The 23526-nt window shown below is 47.0% G+C and overlaps 1 protein-coding gene across 4 annotated transcripts; it reads right to left on the reverse strand.

Annotated features, from left to right (window-relative positions):
* Positions 1 to 159: 159 nt before the first annotated feature.
* ldb1b (LIM-domain binding 1b) lies at positions 160 to 22414 on the reverse strand. 4 transcript variants are annotated; one of them, XM_076038950.1, is made up of 11 exons: positions 22261 to 22414; positions 7416 to 7518; positions 6649 to 6693; positions 6346 to 6421; positions 6136 to 6238; positions 5285 to 5457; positions 4812 to 4934; positions 4613 to 4696; positions 3853 to 3976; positions 3569 to 3717; positions 160 to 2585 (listed from the first exon to the last, which is right to left on the reverse strand). In XM_076038950.1, exons 1-11 carry the CDS (start codon positions 22286 to 22288, stop codon positions 2355 to 2357), a joined length of 1239 nt encoding a protein of 412 aa, XP_075895065.1. In that variant the 5' UTR covers positions 22289 to 22414; the 3' UTR covers positions 160 to 2354. The 4 variants fall into 4 exon arrangements, with proteins under 4 accessions (XP_075895065.1, XP_075895056.1, XP_075895073.1 ...); XM_076038941.1 differs by lacking the exon at positions 22261 to 22414 and adding an exon at positions 14091 to 14247; XM_076038958.1 differs by lacking the exon at positions 22261 to 22414 and adding an exon at positions 10082 to 10508.
* Between the last annotated feature and the right edge of the window lie 1112 nt (positions 22415 to 23526).

Here is a 23526-nt window from a genome sequence, read left to right on the forward strand (position 1 = left end):
GTGACCCATGTTAAAAATTTGTTCTGTGATTTTTCTGAGAATTTAAAGTCACTTCATGTGCATTTGGTTGTATCAGTTTACTAATAAATAAAATAATTTCTTACACTTCAAAACAGAATATTTATAGAACTTGGCGGTAATGATTCAATTGAAACCTCATTCTTAAGTGAAAATGTATCTTTTTATTGGTACCATACAATAATTATCAAGGGCAGAAACTAACCAAATCAAAAAATATATATATCAAACAATGATTTTTTTTTTTTTTTTCTACAGGGATAGGAGAAGGTACAGGTCACCATCCAAACTCAGTCATAAACGTGGCTGGAGTCAACAATAATATGAAAATGTACAAAATGATAAAACAGAGCTTCAGCTGCTTTTTCTTTTCTTTTCTTTTTTTAAAATCAGACTTAACAGACTCAGCATTTGCTACCAAATATGCTGACTGAGCTTAATGTTGAGCTGGCTTTAGAAGATGCTTGTGTGATTGATGACATCATTCTGTTGCTTGTGCAATGCTGAACAAACACAGGTTAATTTGAACAAAACTACCGTAGGAACGAAAAAACTTCGGTGAGCACATTCACTTGACATCGAGTTGACATTTGTGATAAATGTTGAGTAAAAACTTATTTATGGATGAAAAAAAAAAACATAAGTGACTTTTAAAAAATAAATTAAATCAACTGAAACAGTTAAAAAGTCTCTCCATGGTGCCATTGTACCCCCAGGGGGTTCTGTTATTTAATTTACACATTTTTTTTTAAAAAGGATGGATGGGGGACAGAGCAGATGGAAGAATAGAAGGGAAGGGGGTCATGAGTGTTTTTTCTCCTTTTTCCTAGTTTTGTTTCTTTACATTAGATCAGGATGGCTTTAGGTAAATCTAAGTAAGAATACATTTTATTACAGTCAGACAGAACTTTTGCTACTACCTTAAATATACAAGCACAAATACACAAAAAATTTAAAATCTCCAAAAAACAGAACAGAAAAGACAAAATAAAAACATCCAAACTAAATTATTTCTCTTTTATAAACATAAAAAGGTAAAAACAATATATTTTAGAGGGGGAAGAGGGGGTAAAAGTCCTGTGTTGCTCCTTGGTCTGTAGCTTTCAGTATTGGTAGAAAATAAAAAAGTAACAATTGAAATGAATGTGTTTTTAATACAAATAAAAAAAACATTCTAGGGAAATATATACTGTATAAAAACTCTTAAAATGTGTAGCTGTGTTTATGTATGTATGCAAGTATGTATGGAAGTGTGTACATGTATACGTGTGTGTGTGTGTGTGTGTGTGTGTGTGTGTGTGTTGTAAATGCTCTCTGCCTGAACATCTGCATCCATCTCATCAAAGATGATCAGGAATCCAGGGACAACAGATCCTTCAATGGCTATGTGCGTGTGTGTGTGTGCGTGCGTGCGTGTGTGTCTTTGTGTTACGTTTCCCCAAGTCACACACTCCACTTGTCCTACCGACCAGTGGGTGGATTTCAATGCTTTTTTTGTTTGTTTTATTTTTATTTTTTATTTTTTTTAAATACACTGACTCTAAATTCTGGTCAACCTGCTTCAGCAAAGCCACAAACAAGCTCAGAATGCCGCCCCCTCTTGCCTCATACATCTCTTACGCGCATACACTCTCGCTCTCACACACACACACGCACACGCACATTCTAATAAGAAACATTAGGTGACTAGTGCCTCAGCAGGACGCAGAGCAGAATTGAGAGACACCTTTTTGTCGGACGTGTGGGCAAGAGAGTCGAAGCGACCCGCCGCAAACTGAAGCCCTCGCTGCCGCTACACCCGCTTGGCTCCGCCCCTTTCTTCCATTATAAACTTCAGCATTGATCATTTAGTGTGCATACTTCTCGGCTGGATTCAAATCATCCCGAGCCTCTAACGGTCACATCTACCCCCCCCCCCCCCCCCCGTACTGTCCAAACTAAACTGGGTGAGTGCAGATGGGAGGCTATGAATGTGGTTTACCAGAGGGGGGGAGGGGCGACAGATCAAATGTGGGAGAGTCAATGTGATTCCAAAGTTTGAAACTTCCTCCGCCACAGTGTCATTTTCGGAAATTTTTGAGCTCCATGGCCGCCGCCGCTCCACCTCCGCCTCCGCCTCCGCCAGCCGTGAGATGATTCTGAGGTCTGTGGTGACGCCTGCAGGTTGGCCAGCAGGATTCCAACCGCTGCTGTTAACATGGTGGCTGCTGAGTCGGGGGGCGGGGCCTTAAGGAGCGGCGAGGTGGTGGTGGTGGGGGGAGGTTCTGTCGAGGTTGCAGGGAATTTAGGCGAACAAGGGGGGGGTTGGTTGGTTGCTTGGTTGGGGTGGGCGGCCTCTACTGCGACGCCTGCGAGGTGGGGTTGTCGCTCTTGCTCTCCTGGCTGGACGGGGCCTTGTTGTTCCAGGGCGAGTTGGAGCCCAGCGCAGGAGAGTTGTTGAAGCTGTCCTCGTCGTCGATGCCGTTGGCGGCGTCGAACTGCGTGTTCTCCAGCCGCGTGATCAGGCGCTCGTCCTCGTCCCCGAACTCACCGCCCATCAGCGTGGGCTCGCCCACCACCATCACATCCTGCAGGGTGGAGGGGGAGGAGAGGACAAGAGTGCAGGCGTTTTCTTTATGTTGTTCAGAAGTTGTATCAGACGTTAAGACTTTAAATATTTGACTTTTTATATAAAGTCAACACTGTAAAACTGCGCTGCTGATGATGTTAAGGCTAGAAGTTTAAACACACTTTCAAATGTATAATTTGTTGTAAAGTACATTCAGTTCAGTTAAAGGGCAAAGCAGCTGCGAGATGCCCAATGTCCACTTTATTGCCGTCTGTATTGGCCAATGCACTGTGTTAGGCTGCACTCTATTTGACCTAATGCACTTTATGGAGCACAACACTTTTAAGAGTTTTAATTAAGAGTCTTTATTGTAGAGTGCTATGCTATTTATATTTATATTGTTATCTATACAATATGTATTTATGACGTGTTATTGTGTCATTGTGTCATTGTATGTTTTTTATGGTTTACTTCGTGGGGTCCTATGAACTGCAACCCAATTTGCCCTTTGGGACATGAAATAAACAAGCTAATATAAGCTGAGCTGAACTGAACTGAGCTGAACTGAATCACATGACAACTTGTATCGCATGATTGCTCCGTCATGCATGATTTTCTTTCACTGTCCCGTGCATCCTGGCGTGCACTCACATGAGGCTATCCATACCGCACTCAACACTTTGAAAGAAAAAAAAATCCAGTACATCATTAAAGCGAGTGCTGTGTTTTCCGTTTTGTTCTCCGTGATTCTGTTATTATCTGTGGAACGTGACAGTGTTTTGGAACGCCGGTGGATGTGAGTTTGCCCTTCGTAAATAAAAGCCTATCGACTGATTGCTACACAACTGTCTTTTTTAAGCTAACAATGTGCATCCCACATTCAAACGTGATGGCGTGCATAGCTCTAGCATGGTTGGGTTTTTGGCTCACTATTTGACCGCTGTTCTGCTCACTCAGCATGTAATTCAGAATGCCGACACTAGAGAGCAGCGTTGTACTCACTGGGACCTGGCTGGACAGAGGGAAGCCAGTGCCGGGACTCTTCTTTTTGTTGTTGTTGTTGTTGTTTGTTCCTCCTCCTCCGCTGATGGTGCTGCCGCCTGACATTTTGCGCTTCCGCCGCTTGTTTGGAGCCTGTCTCGACGGCTCCGCTGAGAGGGGAGGGAAAGCAGGCAAACTTAGCGGCGCTGCTCGTGGCGTGTGGGGTTGTTTTGTGTGTGTGTGTGTGTGTGTGTGTGTGTGTGTGTGTGTGTGTGTTTCCCTAGACGCCGTGTGTGTCTGCCTACCTGGCGGTGCCACCATCCTCTGCCATTTCTGGAAGAGACAGGTCTTGAGGCAGTCTCTGGGGCTGAGGCTGTAGGTCTTGTGTCTGGACATCAGCTCCTGCATGGGCTCCAAAATCACGCACAGCTGGTGGGCAGAGCGGAGAGAGGAGCAATGTGGGATCAAATCAAACTGAAAGAACCTTTATGGGCCACAGAGTGGCTATATGAGATTCACTGGCCCGTCTTCAACCCTCTTTGGAGGACATCTGCACACGTCGGCTCACTGGTAACGCTAACAGACAGGTCGCACGTGCCGTGTGACTGTCACGTGCAAACAAACAAACTTGTGCAATAGCAACCACTCTTGTGCAATAACTGAGTAAAATCCTTCTGTAATTAGCTGACGCCACTTAAGTGCTGTAGATATATACATATAAATATTTTTTTTTATTGCAAAATTTCCATGACTCATTTTTCTATTCTATTTATTTACTCGTTGTATATTGCATCTATTCATAGCATTGCCATATATATATAATTTTTTTTTAATATCTTAATTCTCATTTTGTAATGCACTGGTTGAAACTGCCCTCCCAATTTCATTGTGCACGGTCATTCAGTAAGATCTAATTTGTTCATGCATCTGCAGCCAGTTTGTCAGAGAATAAGGCAGGAAAAAAAAATAACGTGGGCTCAAAGATGAACCGCAAGAAAAACATGTAGGTGTACGTAAGAACATCTTCCTAAAGGACGCTGGTGTTTGTTGGTGTGCGCCACATACTCGGAGGTAGTTGAGGGTCGAGTTCGACAGGCCGCATCTTGTTATGTTTTTGGACAGCTGGTCCAGCATCTGTGGGTCCTGGGCCTGAGACATCAACATGAGAGGAATTACGGAGCTGACAAACAACATCAGTGCACTACAAGTGCAACAAGCCGCCACACACACACACAAAAGCGCATGTGCACGCCCGTGTACTCACGTGCATGGCCAGTATACTGCGAGGGATGAGTTCACGGTGTTGTCTGATGCTGAAGTGCCACGTTTTTATCCTCATCATGTCGTCAAACATGAACTCCAGGTACAGGCGTCCTTCTACGCAGACCTACAGCAGGTCAGAGGAATTGCTTCAGCGCCGGGTGTCGCACGTTCAGCGCGTCTCAAAACATTGACGGGTTAAAATTTTATGCGGTGCATTTTTCGGAAAGTGCTTGTCGTTAAAGATTAGACTGAGGCTGTTTTTACAGCGAAACCATCCGCTGAACGTGGACAATCATGTGCAGAAGACTGCTAAACTAGCTTATGAATACCTGCACTTCTCAGAGTTAAACTCCATTTGTTCACGTCCCTTTCCAAGGTCACAATCAATCCAGCAACAGTTTCACAGAGAGTTTCTGGCCAGACCAATAAACGACAGAGAGTCAAAGACACATGACAAGCGAGGCACCCACACACCTGTGTGAACATGGGCTTGCCATTCTGGGTGACCATGGTGCACTGGTCGCAGTCGAGGGAGACAAAGTTATTGTGGAAGGACTCCTTGGGGTGCTTCAGCACGTAGTAGAGCTCGGTGGCGCCGCCCTCAAATATACTTCTGAAGTACCGCGGAATCAACGTCCGGCCAATTGCTTTGAGAGGAGACAGAGAGGGAGGAGGAAGGAGGGGGGGTCAGGGGTCAGGGGTCATGAGTCAGGTTAACTGTGGTCATGCATTTTACTTTACTGTTGTGTGGTTTTAATACCTGGCTGGCATTTTTATATTGTCTTTATTTGTCCCTTTATGTATTTATTTATTATGGATGCCCATTAGTCCTCACTGCAGTGAAGACTATTCTTCCTGGGCTCCAGGGATTTACATTTCAAACTTCAAACTGAATATAATAAAATACTAACATAATACAATAAAAAGCACAACCATTACAATAATCATGAATAAATCGAGACAAGAAAAATCATCTGAGATGCAATGGGGTTCAACCCTTAAATTGTTGAAACAATCCGAACCAAACAACAACAAATTATTCCATTTTACACAATCAGAATTTCAGAATAAATCAAACAACTAGAAACTGACTTCCTTACTAAATACTGCCACTCTTAATTGGTTTTTGTATCTTAATTTGTTATTTATCATAGTTAAATCAAAGCACACCTTTATTAATGCGCTTCAAATGGGCTGACGAGTACTGAGCAAAATTTCATTATGCAATGTACAATCTCAATAAAGCTTTCTAATCTAATGTAAGGAGGCCTCACTGTGATGCATATGTGACAGTGACATAAAGGAGGCACTTCCTGGGTTCTTACTGTAGCGTTTGGGTCCATCCTCCAGACAGAAAGTGATGGTCAACATGGCGTCATCTTCAAAGAACTCCGTGGTGAAGGCGTCCCACCACAGGTTGTCACACTCCTGCCAGCAGGCCGAGGGGAGAAGCAGAATAGAAACCGTCACCGACTTGAGTTGGCCGCTCGCCATGTGGTGTGTGCGTGCTTTATTGAGCGCACGTGTCCACGAACCTCTGTCCAGTTTTGTAGCCGCTTGTTGAGCTCAAATATTCTGTAGTCTGTCTGGTTGCCATATGGTGTGTGCCTCCTGATTCACAGCAGATTGGCAGACGGAGACAAAAGCAGAGAGAAGTAACGTCAGTTTGGAGAACAGCTCGATCGCTGCACCGTTCAACAACCGAGCTTCCGCGCTTTTTAAACCTGTATTAGAATTTATCTGAGCATCATCGCACTGCAGTGGATCCTTTGTTTCTGCGTATTGTTAATGACGTTTTTAACATCAGTGACAGACGACGGGGAACAATAGAGACTCACCCTATTCCTGGCTCCAGGTATGTGGGAGGGTACATCGGGGTCGGACTGGAGAGGCAGGAGAGAAGGATTATTACACAGAGGAGCAGCGCTGACATGCTACTCTCCTCCAGGTGCTAGTCTCATCTCCACAATGCTGGGATGCAAGCCAAACATGGCACAAATTGGATGATACAAGTAGACGGTAAATAACAACACTCCTGACACACACACACACACACACACACACACACACACACACACACACACACACACACACACACACACACACACACACACACACACACACACACACACAGACACGATTCAGTTATTACAAAAGATGAGGTATGAGGTGCAGCTCTTAATGCTGGGGGGGGGGGGTAATATTGTGACACCCCTGTTGTGAGTTCAACGTGCTTCTGTAACTGGTCAAAATTTTTTCAAGAATATTCTACCTTACATTTAAAAGCAATGTTTTCGATTTAGAACCCAATTCTACTGTAACATAGTCGTTTGACCTAAAGTGAACCTAGATTTGACCTCAGGAGTCCAACTAGTAAAGAAATGTTTCTTCCAACATTCCACTTATTACACTCGCCTTGTTTCTCCGGTTCCCCATTCGGTCATCAACTGATTTTATTTACTGAAGCAGGTTTCAGAGGCAGCTTCTGTATATTAACTCAAGTTAATATGAGACTGAACGCCTATCACTGCGATAACACAAACGGTTACGGGTAATAAAGGTGTAGTCCCTCCTCCCGGGAGGAGAGAACAAACATGAAACTCACCCCACGTCTCTGTCCAGCATGGTGCCGGGGTGGAAGGGGGGAAAAGTGCTACCGTTGGGGGGTTCCTTGGGGGAGTACAGCTTGAAGGACTTGGAGGAACAGCCTGGTGAGAAGGGAGGTCACACACACACACACACACACACACACACACACACACACACACACACACACACACACACACACACACACACACACACACACACACACACACAAATAAATAAATACAACATTCCTGGCAGCAGTTCTCACCCCAGTTAAAATGTTTCCAGGTAAAGACAGAAGAACTCTTGTTGTCCAAACAAATTCACAATTCAAAACATAATAATACCACCAAAACCCGGTAGTTCTACATCTCCTGATGAGGGCAACTTGACTGTTAACGCTGTGTACATTGTGGAGCTTTGCTGAGTTGTCAGTAAACATCTTAGGTACATTAGCCCTTAAAATGAAAAAGTTACCCATTAGTTATTAACTTTTATAACAACCACATAATGATGACCATGTGAGGCCGATGACTCAAGCCTACGGTGGCCAGTATGGCCCAGTTTCACTTGGCTGCACTCATTCACTGGTCAATTCGCAGCGCACCAATTTTGTTTCACGAGGACACAAAACAAAAAAAATAATGTTGAGGAGCAGCAGCCCGGAAGCCATACGTTCCGGCACAGAATGCTGCCACGCACAGATAACCAAACAGCAGCGCAACGTCAACTGAGGCCCCACAATAAACAGCAAATGAATCTGGGCATCACTCAGACGTTGCTCCGACCAAGTCTACTCTAATTGCCCGGCTCTCCAATAAAGGCCATCCAGGCGTGGCGGCCTCCAGGTCATGACCCCTGTCGTCACCATGGTGAAGCCCCGCCTCATTAATGTCTCTCTGTCTTGTCTGAGCCTATTAAACACATCTCTGGCAATGTGTGTGTGTGTTTATGACAAAGATACATATACCTACAAGTGCAAGACATGACAATAAGCTCTAATTGCATTAATGGGGTGTTTTCAGGCAGTAAAAATGTAAAGTGAAAACGCTGGAGTGATCTGGGCAGCATGTCTGGTTTGCTATGTTAAAGTTGAAGAGCGTTATGTTATTGAGACTAAAAAGAAAAAGTCAAACAATATCTTGAAAAGTTATTTGCTGTATTTTGAGTTGGATGGACGTCTTCTTTACTGGTGTCGCTCGTGGTTGGTCTCAGTCAAGCTTCTACCAAGATTAATCAACTCATAGTTCTATGTTTTCCCACACTTGATCTTAAAAAAAAAAAACAATGAGTAAAATACTGCCAGTACATCATCAGTTAAATCCCACACATTCAATCTAGTCACCAAAGAATATTACTGAAATAATGAAAGAGAGGGTGTCTCGTGAAGACAAATGAAGAATGGCAATTCCAGTCAGGGAGAAACCATACCTCTAAACATCCATTAAAAATCCTGCTTCAGTGGGTGTAAAAACAAGTTGTTTACCATGTGGGGCCGGCACTTTACCATGCTACAGGCTGGATGTACCACAGGAAAACAAATGGGATAGATAGATAAATAAATAATCAATGTTTATGTGTCCATTAGTTGTTGAGAGCTCCATTAGCTCCTCTTCTCTCCTGTTAGCGGTTAATGACGGGCGGTCACAATCACATCAGCTGGACTCCACTTCCTCCACTGGGAATCCAGCAGCTCCTCTCCCTGACAATGTACATATGGACACACTACCAGTACGTCATATATACAGTAGATTTGGCATATGGTACGCTAAACCTCATCCCTGATGCTGCAAGCAACTGATCACGACCCCAATCACTATTATAAAAAAAACAAACCAAAAAATCACTACAATTCATTTTCTATAACCCCCACGCAGAAAAAGAACACCATCAAGTTTCCTCTCGAAGAGAACAACCGACAAGCCTTTTTTTGCTACCCCAGACAGCCACCATGACTGCCAGAGTGGGACGAGTAGCATTATCTCAACAAGATAGCAGCGACAGCTAGCCAAAAGGCTTGCCTTACGGGGAAACGTAACGCTTTTTGGCAAACTTTCAACAAAACAAAACGTCACGTGTGGCCCTTGAGACGACCAGAGCTCGAATACGTTTTCCAAAAATCAGCCCAAGCTCGCAACTTTAACAGTCCGAGCGCTATTGACACGGGGCTGTCTGCTTACAAAGGCAATTAGAGAGGGAGCGAGCGCTGGGTGCTAACACTTAGCCGTTAGCCAAGCTAAAAAAAAAAATAAATAAATAAAAAAAATGGTTCAACACAAGGGGACCGGAATCAACTTTACGAAGGTTCCGTGATGATAGCAACATTTACCTTTAAGCAGCAATAGAGTCGTGGGAGGAACGATGAACCAGACGGCTAACTTGGAAATAATCGAGCACCGACAAGCCGACTGTATACATTATCCCGCAGGCCCGCGGGGGGATGCTAACACTAGCGAGCCCGAGATGAACTAGCGGTGACCAACTAGCTGCTGTTAGCCGCGCTGCTAATGCCTCGGCGTTCAATCACTTTTCTACGACAAAATACACCGAAAAGGACGCTCGCTCGCCGCCACGGACACCTCACAAAGCACCTTTCGATTACGGCGGCGCACATTTGTCGCTAATCGAGTACGCGTCGGGCAAGAAAAGCGACCCTTTTTTCTCTTCTTTTTTTTTTTTTTTTACCTTCAGAGAAGTCCAACCAGAGAATTGATGTTTACAGATCCGTGATGATAGACCGTGTGTACGCTCCGTGCGTAAAAACGGATAGGCCCGCTGGACGCGACGTACTCAACACAAGGCGTCCCTCCGAATGGGATCAATGGAGGGAGAGAGAGAGCGAGCGAGAGAGTGGGGGAGCGAGAGGGGGAGACAAACTATCCCCTCGAACCGCCGCGACACTGAATGTGAATAAGGCCTTAAAATTTGCGGGAGTCGCTCGGTTATGTTTTGTCCCGCATGAGGCCTTGTCAGTGGGCTGGAGCCTGCTGTGGGTTTACATACGGACCCAGATGAGCCCTTTGTTCACAGGAGGACATGAACAATAGCTGTAGGCCCTCCTCCTCCTCCCCCTCCGCAATGCATTTGCTCTTCTTTCCTCTGCCCAGCACCGCCAGCCGCCCCTCGCTCTCTCCCTTCTCTTCCTCCTCCTCCCTCTCCTTTTCACCCCCTCTAATGCACAACTGCACACGGCGGAGGTTGTCTGCTAAGCATTTTCCCCCTCTGTCTCCACTTCCTTCCTCCCTCCGTCCCTCCGTCCCATCACCTCCTCTGTAACTGACACAGATGAGAATTGGCCTAATGCAGCCAAGTGTGTGGAAATAAGGATCGCCGCTGACTGTAAAGTGCTTCTCGTGTTTTGGCTAATTAGCGCGCATCAGCCCGCTGGGGGAAGGAGAAAAAAAAACAAAACAAAACATGCATAAATACACGATGGAGCCCACGCTACCGTGCGCGCGCACAGCGGCAGCAGCAGGATCGCTCAACACTTGCCTTGCATTCGATTTTTGTAACTTCGGAAACGTCCTTGGATAAGTATAATTACACGCTACACATTACAAACATACTTTTACCCTTTGGCCTGGGCTTTTAGTTTATGTTCTTCTTTTATTTGTCTTGTGTTTTATGACTTAAATTTAAATGCATTTTATGCATCATTATACAATACTTTGGCTACCCTGAAGTTTTTAAACGTGCTATAGAGCTGATTGGTTGATTGATGATTCGCTAAGGCCAATTCTGCAACTAGATGCTTTAAAAAAAAAAAGAAAGAAAGAAAGAAAAGAATAACAACAGCAGCAGCAGCACACTGTCAGGAATGGAACTATTGTATCCGCAGCTGTGTTTATTACAGCGTATAATCACTTTCACACAGCCATGGATGTCTTTTCGCTTAAAACAAGCCATTTATATGTACAAGGCAGCTGGTCGGGGGGGGGGTTTAGGGTGCAGCCATATATCTTCCACAGCCCAAATAGAGCTAAACAGCTTTTATTGTGAAGCAGTCACAAGATAGTTATTAACACACTAAAATGACTGCTTCTGTCTGTCTGTTTTACTTCATGCCAGTAGATATGTTGTAAAATTAAATAATTGAACACAGTTTAGATTTTTTTTTTTTTTACACATTTGAAGTATAAAAACAACAATTTTAATTTTGATATGTAATCCAAAGCCAAAAGCCAAAACAAAATATTTAGCATATAAAACATTCATAGATGCTCCCAAAAAAAAGTTATGCAGTGGCCAACCTGCTCTCTCCATCTTTGAAAGGCTTTAGTAAGGACAGTACAGTGTATATATCTCTAAATGTTAACACCCCCGACTCCCACTCAACCCCCCCGCCCCCACCCACACACACACACACACACACACACACAGCAGTAAGCCAAAAGGAGAATCCCATCGTCCACTAAATCTGCTAAAATCTCTTCAAATTATAATCAGATATCCAGATCACAGCCAGTGAGGACAAACCCATATGGCCAAAGTTGGGATATAAAAAGAACAGGCAGTATTAAATCAGGGCTGCTTCCACTCTCACACACACATACGTGGGTGATGTAATATCAGTCAGTGTTGTAGAGAAGTGGCAGGCGATGCTTTAGTCTGCCAGGTGTTTGAGTGCAAAAGCACCAAGGCCGCTGTCCCCGGCTGGTAATTCCAGGGTGTCGTCGCCACCGGTGTGAGTGTTGTGTTTCTGATTTATTCAACAACAAATGTGCGCGGCAAGCGGAAACATGATGTTTCATAAATTATTGATTTGCGAATTAGAGTCGCTCTGAGGAAAGAGCCAGCAGGCTTTGAACAGGAGCACCTCCGCTCACAGGTAGTCAAATTAACATTTTCAGCTTTAGAGGATTGCTGGATTGTTATGTTAAAGTTACTCAACAACATATGTCCTGTTCTGCAGTTCTTCTGTGTTTTTGTTCCTTGAGATCTCGACTTGCATCAAAAACAGCTCATTGACCAGCAGGGGTCAGAATAATTTAAGATAATAAAAGCAGTTGAGCTTGTGCAAGTTGTTCAAGGTTCACTACAGTAACGCATAATTTTGGATTATGCACGGTTCCACTGAAGCACAGCATTATGCTTCCACTGCATACATAACAGAACACTGATGCAATTCTGAGTGATGAGTGATATTTTCATTATTTTTATATTACAGAGTAATAAAACAATGTTTAAACTAATGTTTAAACATTCACTTAGTCAACAATTACTAACTTTTATACCATTGACGTGAACTCTGTTAATGTGCCATCATTTGTGATATTGTGATTTTGTTTATTTGAGTCATTGAATCATTGAGTAAATTTTTATGAATTCAATATTTTAACACATCCGTTTTCCTCTCCTGCTCTTTCCCATCTCCTACTTACTACTATTCCCGCATAATTTTTAAGGCCAAACCGAGACACAGACCTTTTCACGTAAACCCCCACACTTCGGGGGGTTCAAATCTCAAGTATGTGCGCCTCCCAGAGGCAGACGTATAGAGAAGATGAGTTGCTCTGGGGGGGCCGCCAGTCACCCGACCTGCGACAAAAGACGCTCCGTTTTGTGCCACGTAAGCTGGTGACGAGCACTTCACAGCTCGCGAGGCTCCTGTCAGTCTTTTCTGGCGTCTGGTGCCGGCCAGGGGAAGGTTGGTGGGGAACGGGCGGCGGTGGGGCGTGGGGGCGGGGGGTGCCGCGGGTCGCCGGTAGCTTAGAGTGTCTGTTGCATGTGACTTATGTGGATTTGCCTATCTTACATTCACTGGCCCCTGTAGCCATGGCAACACGAGCAGTCAGCGCTGTCACAGCCGGAGCAGGGCAAAGAATCCTCCGTGAAAATGGACACACGAGGGTTAATCCTGTGCGTGTGTGTGTGTGTGTGTGTGTATGTGTGTGCGTGTGTTGTGTGTGTGCGCCTCCAAAGCTCACCCATTGAAATGGTACATGACGGGGTTAATCCCCCTGCTGTGCGTGTGTCTCAAAGTGTGTGCAAGCGTGTGTGTGTGTGTGTGTGTGTGTGTGTGTGTGTGTGTGTGTGTGTGTGTGTGTGTGTGTGTGTGGTGATGGAGGTTGGGGTGGGGAAAAAGGCTTGAAGGGCTTACACACACCAACTCTTTTGCTCTCAGGCATGGGGCAGGCCTTATCTCAAACCAGCACCCAACCAGAAAGTCTCCTTCTCCCTCTCACTCTCTCGCTCCAGCACACACACACACACACACACACACACACACACACACACACACAGGCAAGCACACGCGCACGCAAGCGGCCAGCTAACCTTCACTTCACCAGCTAGTCTAATTTTCCAACCTGCAGCCACACAGTCGCAGCTGAAGCCACAAATCCATGTATAATAAGTGATTTAAGCTGGAACGTGCAGCGCCTGAATAAACTCCCTGAAGTGCAGCTTGTGATGTTTTGTCACTAAGCTTGTGCATTTAAAACCTACAAGTGCAACTTGTTCGGCTCAACCTTGGTCAAAGTCACAAAAAAAAACAAAAAACACAATCTCAAAGCAGACGACGAACCACTTTTTCTTTTCTTTTTTGCAAGCCAACACAAAAATATGGCCACAGGATGAAAAACAAGCGGCTTCTTCTTCTTTTTCTTTTTTTTTTGACATTTGACTCCAGCTGGCTTTTTGCTCTCTGCGTTCAGCTCCCGGCAAGGAGCGTGAAGAAGGAGAAGGCACCTACCTCCGTCAGCGTCTAGCTGCTCTGACATCGCCATTTTGCCGCCGACAATCGCACTTTTCCAGCTACATGCTGATGTGACTCAGAGAGCCGGCCTGTGTTTTCATGCCTCTTCCCCTCTCTGATATCTCCCATGTCCAGACTGTCAGGCTCAGGGGCACAGGGGGGGAAGGGCGGAGGGGTGGGGTGCATGTGCGAAGGATGCCTATACGGAGTGTGCGTGTGCACGTGCGTGTGCGCGCCTTCTTGCATGGCAGTTGTGTTGTGTACGCGGCCGGGCTCACACCTCCCCTGTGCCCCCCCTCGCCGCCTCCGCCGCTTCCACTCACCAGTCAACAGGAAGCTGAGCGCCACGCGCATCTGCCCGACTTGTGATAACAGTCGTCCCGGTCGCCCCCCTCCCCAACCCTCCCCCCCTCCCTCGACACAGATCTGTAGACAGGCTCATGTCGGTGTGATATCAGACGCGGCCTTGTCACAACTGGCACGATAGCTTGCGGAGCAGGGATTTTATTTTTATTTTATTTTTTTATGAAAGCATAGCAGAGGTGGGGAAGTAAAGAAGTACCAATACTTTATTACTGTACTTTTGCTTTTACTCCCTACATTTGTACACAAATATCTGTATTTTCTGTTACACTGGAAAAACACGCTTGTTGCTTTTGTGTTTAAAAGTGTTTAAATAATACAAATTATGTTGGTAGTAATTCATTTATTATTTATTATAGTTGTTTTTGCTTAAAGTCGAGCTATTTCAACATGCATTTGGATGCTGTTGTGTAGTTTGATATAAAAGTGGATGATATTTTAGAGTGCCTTGTCTTTGGGCGTCACAATTCAGTACGTTTTCAGTACAGAACTGTGAAAAAGCAACACTCTACTGTTCCTGTGTTTCAAAACAAAACCACTGCTGAGTGGATCCATGGTTCCACAACTACTTCACTCATTGTTTGTGTTCTAGTGGCGTGACAATTTGTACTCATTGCCTTCCTGCAATTTTTGTGCTGATTGATAGCCTCACCATTGCTTGTGAAGCCCTTTTATAACTGTGTCACATCAAAAACTGTTAGATCATTTGAAGCTGCGATGGTTTGGAGTCGCTTCTCAAACGTGTCTTCTATTAACATGTTGCATCAAGAAGAGATCAGTTGTATTTTGTATCATCGCTTATCTTGCACTGCGGGTCTAAGGGTGCTGGACTCTACCTCAGCTGAAGGCTGAGGGTGGGCTCACACCCTGGACAAGTCAACACACAGGGACAGTCCAGACTTACACAGGTTTCAGACCAACAGTTTAGAGTTGCCATGTTTGTGTGTCTGTCACAGCCTTTGGACTGTGGGAGGATCAGGGATTGGGGAGTCATCATAACTGGTTTTATTCATGCCCCATTTATTTTATTTTCTCATTATCGGTCAGATTTTAATAAAGTCAGATGAAACGCAGGCACAGACCGAGTTTGGTTCCTTTTATGTGGAAGTCTGCTGCCTCTGAGGCTCCTCTCTGTTCACCGCTGCCAGATTTGAACCGTTTGGGTGCTTGGCTCTTTATTATTAGTTCAAATCAAAGAGATCTGTCCGTCTTACAAAGTACCAAATAATGTTCCCGAGGTTAAAGTTCCTCAGTCTGCGGGAAACCCTGAGAGAAAACATCGGACAGAGTCAAAGAGAAAGACTCATTATTAGAATGATTACAGCAATCTGCAGGTTTGCACTTCCCTTGAAAACTTTGCCGCCGTGCTCCTCATTTTTCCTGTTAAATCATCTCATATCAGCTAAAACAGCTAAAAAATATATATATGGGCAAAAAATGTGAAATTCATCATTACATTTCCTGACTCTTTTCGATTGGATTGATCAAACTAATGACTCTCAATCGCTAATTCATGAATAAATGATCAGAAAGGCGATCCTAACACAAAATGTGCATAATGCAGGTCCGTGGGTGTGAAACCTCAACAACTGCTGTTTGCAAACAACCGCTCAGTCCGTCAAACAGAATGCAAATTAGCGCTCTGAGCCGTTTGGCCTGTAACATGCACTCAGGACAGTTTGCATTTCTGCACTCTGTGGAAAACTAAACTAAAGCTGCTGACTCCACTTTGCAAGCAAACGACCTCTCCGGCGCTGAGCTGAGCTGCTTCAGCACATTCAGGAGGATCACAGCAGTCAAAGTCATTTTCTCCAGTGGGTTTAAAGACCTTCCACAACCAGCAGTCCAAGGCAAGCGGCTCTGCACATCGTTGTGCTTTTTTCATTTTCTGTCATTCCTCCATGCTATGTAGAGCTCATAGCAGCTTTGCAAAATGGTTCAAAGTCTTTATTCGAAAGGTAACTAAAGAGATATCGGTTTGCACGTTGGATTGTAAAATATTGTGAGACATTAGGAAGAGCAATACTTGGTTCTGATGTCATTTGAGTCTTTTGTGGTGTCACAAAAGGCAGTGATACCTCTCCCAGGTCAATAACATTGAACTTAATCAGATTTTGTCCCTATCTAAATATGTGGAAGGTTCTACAAAGCCTCACTTTTACCAGGATGCTCTAAACAGAGGGCTAAATACGATGTACTCTGGCCATATTTCGTGTTTGTTTGTTTTTTTTAGAATTAAACATTAAGGTTGAGGGAAGAAAGAAATTCTTGGCAAGATTATGGGGCTACCGTATTTTTTTTTACCGTGTAAGCAACATTAAGGTTTGCCATCGAGAGCTATCACACATCACAATTTTTACATGTTAAAAACACCAAAGTTTGTCACACTGGTTTCAACATTTACGTTTGGTTTGCTAAAGTATATTTTAAATTAAAAATCAGCATGTCCTAATAACTCACACAAAGAACTTTACGAGCTCTTAAAAAGCAGTTGACATTCAATAGCTATAAAAAATTTAATCATGCATTCTGGAGAAGAAAAAAAAAACATCTCCCTGATGACGTCGAGTTGTCCCATAAAATAAAACTGAAACGATCAATCAGTTGCCGCGTGCATCATCAGAGAAGGTCGAGCTATCAGTTTGTGCTCTGGGCAGCAGCGCCCTCTTGTGGCTCCGCTGGGACTGCGCGTTTGTTTTCATGCAGGCGGCCAGTATTTTCCCACACACTGGACTGGAAGGAAAAAAAAAGTCAACTCGGGCTTTCAGGTGAACACAAACTCTGTGAAAAAGGGGGATTCCAGCTGCGAGGGTGTCACAAGTTCACACGAGCCAAAAAAAAAAAAAGCTTGTCATGAAAACAACATGAAAAACTTGCTGTTTCATTTAAAGGTCCCCAGTTATATTCATTTTCACGTTTGGAAAAAGGCAGCTGCAAGTAGGCATTAAAGCACAGAACCAGTATCAGGGGATGGAGGCACCAGTGAGATACCAGGGCCTTTAGTGACATCATAAAGGGCTGATTTCAAGAGCTGTGTCCTACTGAGGTCCCACTTGTAATTAATAAAGTGGTGCAATCAAGATGGACTGTGGTGCCCTCCCCCTCCCACCCACGCCCCGTGGGGAGTTCACTGACACATGCCGCGGTGCGTTCAGGCACCTCTTGGAAAGCGACACGTTCCTGTAACTTCAAGACGAGCTGTGAGCAGCCTCACTCCTCATCCTCACTTTTCTCTCCCAGTGCTGACATTTTGCAGGTGGCGTAGCCTCCAGTCAGTGTGTGTGTGTGTGCTGTGGATTAGAAGGGTGTGTGTGTGTGTGTGTGTGTGTGTGTCAGCTGACAGCTGTGTGAGAGGAGATGACAGTGCCCTGATGCTGCGTTCTCTCTCTCTGTTCTCTGGGAGCCATTTTGTCTGTCTCTGATCTCAGAGTCACCCCCCCCCCCACCCCATCCCCCACCACCCTCCACACCCCCTCCACCCTCAGCCAATCACGTCACCGCTCAGCCTTGCAGAAAACATAGAAACACAGTCTGATCTCTCCCTCCCTCCCTGTGCTCATCTCTCGGCTGCCTCGCAGTTCTTCTGCCCTCCTCCACCTCCACCTCCACCTCTCCGCTTCCCCTGTTTTTCCCTTCTCTCTCTCTCTCTCCGCTCCTCCTGCTCATACCTCTCTCTTAATCTGCTCCCCCTCTCTTTCTCTCTCTCTCTCTCTCTCTCTCCCTCCTTCACACCCTCCACCTCCTCCTCCTCCTCTTCAAGCTTTCATGTTGTGCAACCCGTCTCTAAACAGCTCAGCCTTTGTGCCTTTCTGTCTGTTGCCATTTCAGCCGGGGCTGCAGTCTCCGCTCATTTTCCTCCAATCAGGGACACCATGTGACTCTCTCTGCATGAGAGGGCACAGTCCCTCCCTCCTCTCCCTTCCCTTCCTCTCCTCTCCTCCATCCATCCATCCATCCATCCATCTATCCCGCCAGCCAACATACGTTTGCAATCAGGGAAGAAGTCAAAAGGAAAAGGGGGACGGGGGTTCCATGCGGTGGGGGGGTGAGACAGGGTGAGGTTGTGGGTAGGCGGGGATGGGAGGGGGTGAGGGAGGGGAGGGAGGGAGAGAGCGGGTGAGAAGAGGGTTTGATGTGAGGTCTAGGTGGGTCAAGTCTAAAAGCACAAAACATCTGTAGCTGCAGGAAGCCCACACAAGTCCACACACACACACACACACACACACACACACACACACACACACACACACGCACACAGGGCCCCGTTGTTTACTGCATCCACATGTTGGGGCACATGCTGTGTGACATCACTGTGTGTCTGTGTGTGTCTGTGCGCGTGCGCATGCACATGCACAAAGTTTGAGGCCACACAAGAAGGGGGGAGGGTCCCTCAGTGTGGAACACTGCTGCGGAATGTAAACAAGCCAGAGAATGAAGCAGACTGTGGCGTTTATTCCGTGATTTTCGACTCGGTCATGTCAATTAGAGCTGCGCAGCCTCTATTAACGTGACAGGAAGAGTGTGTGTGTGTGTGTGTGTGTGTGTGTGTGTGTGTGTGTGTGTGTGTGTGTGTGTGTGTGTGTGTGTCTGCAGATGAAACAGCAGCGGGGGTCAACCACAGCGCTCTAATGTTCAGACGAGGTGAATGGAGGTGATTGTTCTGTATCGGGCCGCAGTGTTTACATTGCTCCCCGTGCGGTAACGTCATGCGTTGCGCAAGCGAGCGCACGAGGAGGTCACACACACACACACACACACCACAGCAGCGTGCACGGCAGAGCGCAAACGAGGCCACAAACCCGCGACAAACTTTGTTTGTGACTATCACTCGGTGTTTTTGTTTTTGTTGCTGTTGAATGATTGCTCAGAAATTCAAAATGTATCTTTATGTACACGCTGTGTGCATCCGGCGGCAGCCCCTGTTTTAACCCGCCAGTTGAGGCAACAACCTGAAGGAGAACAAAAAAGGCGGAGGGCAAGAACAAAAGGGCAGGAGTAGGAGTGGAGGCTCAGCGCTCAAAATGTCTTTTTGGAAATTTCCATGACCGCGCTGATTAAGTATGCAATCTGACCGCAAGATAGCTGAGGGCCCGCTTCTAAACAAACGCTGCTGCTGCCGTCGCCGCCTTTTTGCAGCGCAGCCTTGTTTAACGGCTGAGGTGGCAGCGTTTGCCTTCATGGCACGGGGCGCTGCGCACAGATCGAAAACACAGGCTCTCTCACTCACACACACACACACACACACACACACACACACACACACACAAACTGCTGTGTGTGCGTCCAGTCAGATTTCACACCCGCATACGCCACATCTCGCTGTGCCACTCTGGGATCAACACACTCACGCGCGCGTGTACACACACACACACACACACACACACACACACACACAAATGTCATCTGGTGTGTCTAGGATGGTTTGTCCTTGCTGATACCAGATCTGTCTGGTTTGAGCGCACACAGCTAGTGTCTTCCTCTCTTTCTCTCTTTTTTTTCCTCCCCCCCTCCACACGTGTTTTTTTTCCCTGCCCTCTCTTTTTTCCTTTCATCCTTCTGCTTCAGTCGTTTTATCGTGCCATTCATTTCCCGCCTGCCTGCGTGCCTCCGCCGGTTGACGCTCTGGCCGAGGAGCCCCGGGTGAAGCGCGCCAGGTCGGGTTCGCCTCTCCATCTTGCGGAGGATTAAAAGTCTCGCCCGGCGCCGGCGTAATGGGACTGTGGATGCGTGGCGGGATATATTTCCTCATCCACGTTCCCGGCTGTTTGAGGGCTGACCGCAGCAGCCACTGTGGTGGGCCGGGAGGCAGGCGGAGAGGCCGAGTCAGGGCGATGCATAAAGCACGACGTGCACGCACGCGCGCGCAGAGCAGCTCACTTCCTCCACTCCTGCTGGCTCTGTAATGTATGACAGTGGATTCTGAGTACATCTTTCACGCTTATGAATACACTTTAAGCTGAAGGATTATATTTCATGTCCTGCACGTCCTGAGAGGACTGCAACATAAATCTCTGCAACACTTAATATACTGCTGGAGGCTCGCCGGCGCAGGCTTTATTTCCGGACATTAATTCCACTTTGCTTTTTTCTTTCTTTCTTCTTTTCTTTCTCCCTCGCTCTCTGCTGTGTCCTTTCCTCCTCTCTGTCTTATCAAAGCCAATAAAATGTGAAGAACTATCTCTTTGCACTGTCTGGGTGCTCGGCACGGCGGGGTGGTTCCTGGTCTCCGGCAGACGAGGAAGAAAGTCGAAAAAGGGGGTCTGACTCTGTCGGGTGGTATTTTGAAATCGTTGATTCGTCACTCACGGAACTTTAGACTGACAAAACTCTGCGTTTATTTTGAGGCATATTGAACTTTACCAGTGCTGCTGACTGTCAAATCAAATATTTGTGTTTTGATTGGCGGCCACCTCCCCGCTAATGGAAGAAGAAAAAAAAAAGAAAAGTCCGCCTGAGAATGAGAAAAGTGCACTCTGTGAGATCAACCGCCCTTTGTGATGTCACAGAGGGTCCCCGACGCCTCACTGCGACATCCAGTGACAATGTTGCCAGCTTTTTGTTTGTCTGCGTGTGTGTGTGTGTGTGTGTGTGTATGAGCGCCTGTGCTCTTCCAAAAAGGCAGGAAGCCAAAATCGGATGCTACTGTGCGAGGCTGCAAACAGAGGGCTAAGTATACCACTTTCTTTTTCTTAAAAAAAAAAAAAAATCCAATAGTAATTGTGTAGGGCTCCTCCACTCAGGTCTGTGATTTAGAGACCTAAGACGGAGTCAAGTGGGACGTCTGAAGGTTTGAAAGGAAACTGGGAGAAAGCAGGTAATGAGACGCAGCAGCAACGAAGCGAACGTGCGTCTCTCACCCTCAGGTGTGCACTCGCCAACCGCTTCCACTCCACCAAAAACGCCTGTCCTTCCTTTTCTGTATTGCAGCATCAGTGAGATAAAATAAAATTCCATCACCCCGTCACACTGCTTCGCCCTCTGACTGACTCATCCTCCGCGAGCTGCCAAGCATCAAACATTCATTTAGAACTCCAGCAGCAGACCGGCCAGAACCGGGCTGCGAAAATCAATCGCAGTCCCCCCCAACCCCCCATTGCCCCACCCCACTCCCCCTTGGATCTGCGCCGGGTGACCTTTGCCCTTTAAATGTCACACTCCTGTTTCCTTCCTGCTGCTACCACCTCCTCGGCGGCGCGAGAGGTCAGTCAGGTTCCACACCGGTGGGAGGTGGCAGGGGGGAGGGGGACAGGGGGGCGGGTGGGCTGGGGGGCTGGGGGTGGTGGTGGTGGTGGTGGTGGGGTTAGAAGGAGATAAGAGCCAAGTTCTGCCCCGACCGGAACAGAGCAGCAGAACAGAACTCTGGGCTGTCGAGCGCGAGTCATGACTGAAGACAAACAAAGAAAGTAGGAAAGAATCTCGCAGAGAGAGAGAGAGAGAGAGAGAGAGAGAGAGAGAGAGAGAGAGAGAGAGAGAGAGAGAGCAACTTCACGACCTTTCCCCGTCCCAAAGTGAACAAAAGTCAGGGGGGCTCTCTGCCGCCCGGCCCTGAGGAGAAACAGGCTACATGTTGATCCATCCAGGAAGCTCTTTTTGCGCTCCATCCTCTCTCAGCCGTCACAGAGGGCGACCTCCCATGAGCCTTTGCACACAGACCCCCCCCCCCCCCCACAGCCCCGGGGCACCTCTCTGGCCGAGTCACGCCACTGCACTCAGCAACCCAAAATAAAACAACAACAGCAGCAGCAGCAGCAGCAGCAGCAGAGGTCGTCGTTAGCGGCGAGCCGTCACCACGGCAGCTACTTACCGGGACACGCGCAGCCGCCCACCGACATCTTCTCACATGTCTGGTGTGAATCCGATCAGAATGATGGTGGAGCCTCTGTTATCCCCGCTCTCCTTCCTCTCTCCCTCTCTCCCTCCTCCTCCTCTTCCTCCTCTTCCCTCCCTCCTCTCTCTCCTCTATCTCACCAGTCAACGCCGCCGCCACTGAGGCTGCTCACATGAGCGTCTGTTATCCCCACGGTTCACACACACGCGCACGCTGCCACACAGCAACACACACACTCACACCACCGGGGAGCAAACGAGAGGGAGGGAGGAAGGGAGGGAGGAGAGAGTGATGACGAGGGAGGAAAAGAGGGGAAAGCAGAGGTTAAAAAACGCGGACAAAAGATCGGATTCTCTCAGTTGCGGCGAGAAATCACACGGCTGGCGCGCGCGTGTGCGTGCTCGGTGTGTGTTGCGGCGAGAGGAATTCTGCTGCTGTCTGCGCCGCTCTGCCCTCATCAGCTCCGCAAATTACAACTCAGGTGGGAGGACAGAGGGAGAGAGGGGAGGAACAGAAAGAGGAGGGAGGGAAGGAGAGGCTGAGTGAGTGCTGCGCGGAGAGAGAAAGTGCGTCTGTGTGTGTGTTTGAGTGCGTGCACATGCGCTACAGCAAGGGCGGCTGAGAGAGTGAAACAGAGAGTGAGGTGGAGCGAGAGAGAGAGAGACAGACAGACAGACAGAGAGAGAGGGAGAGGGAGAGAGAGACAGACAGAGAGAGAGGGAGAGAAAGAGAGAGAGGGAGAGAGAGACAGACAGAGAGAGAGAGAGGGAGAGAGAGAGAGAGAGACAGAGAGACAGACAGAGAGAGAGAGAGGGAGAGAGAGAGAGAGAGAGAGGGAGGACTGCTGTCAAAGTGACCTGAGAGGCAGATTTGAAAGAATAACAACCGTGTGATGTGGGTCTTTTTTTCCCCCCTTTTAAATATGGAGACGCTTCTTTTCACCACTGCTGCTGCTGCTGCTAAACAACCCAGACACACACACACACACCTGTACTGACAGACAAGGTGTTGGGAGATGGTTTCAACCCCACAAAAGTGTTCCCTCGTGCGTTTGCGCTGCAGCCAAGCGGGTTGTTACCATCCAGCGCAGGTCTGCTACATGGTATGGCGAGGGAGGGAGGGGGGTGAGGAGAGGAGGAGGTGGGGCAGAGGGGGGTGGGGCGGGGGGTCGACGTGCCTCCACTCTCCCTTTTTCTCCCCCCCACCGACTCGCTCTCTCGCTCCGTTAGTCTCTACGTCTGT

This window comes from Nelusetta ayraudi, unplaced genomic scaffold (genome assembly GCF_046127955.1).
Source record: "Nelusetta ayraudi isolate G7.1 ecotype Tasmania unplaced genomic scaffold, CSIRO-AGI_Nayr_v1 ptg000004l, whole genome shotgun sequence".
Lineage (NCBI taxonomy): Eukaryota > Metazoa > Chordata > Actinopteri > Tetraodontiformes > Monacanthidae > Nelusetta > Nelusetta ayraudi.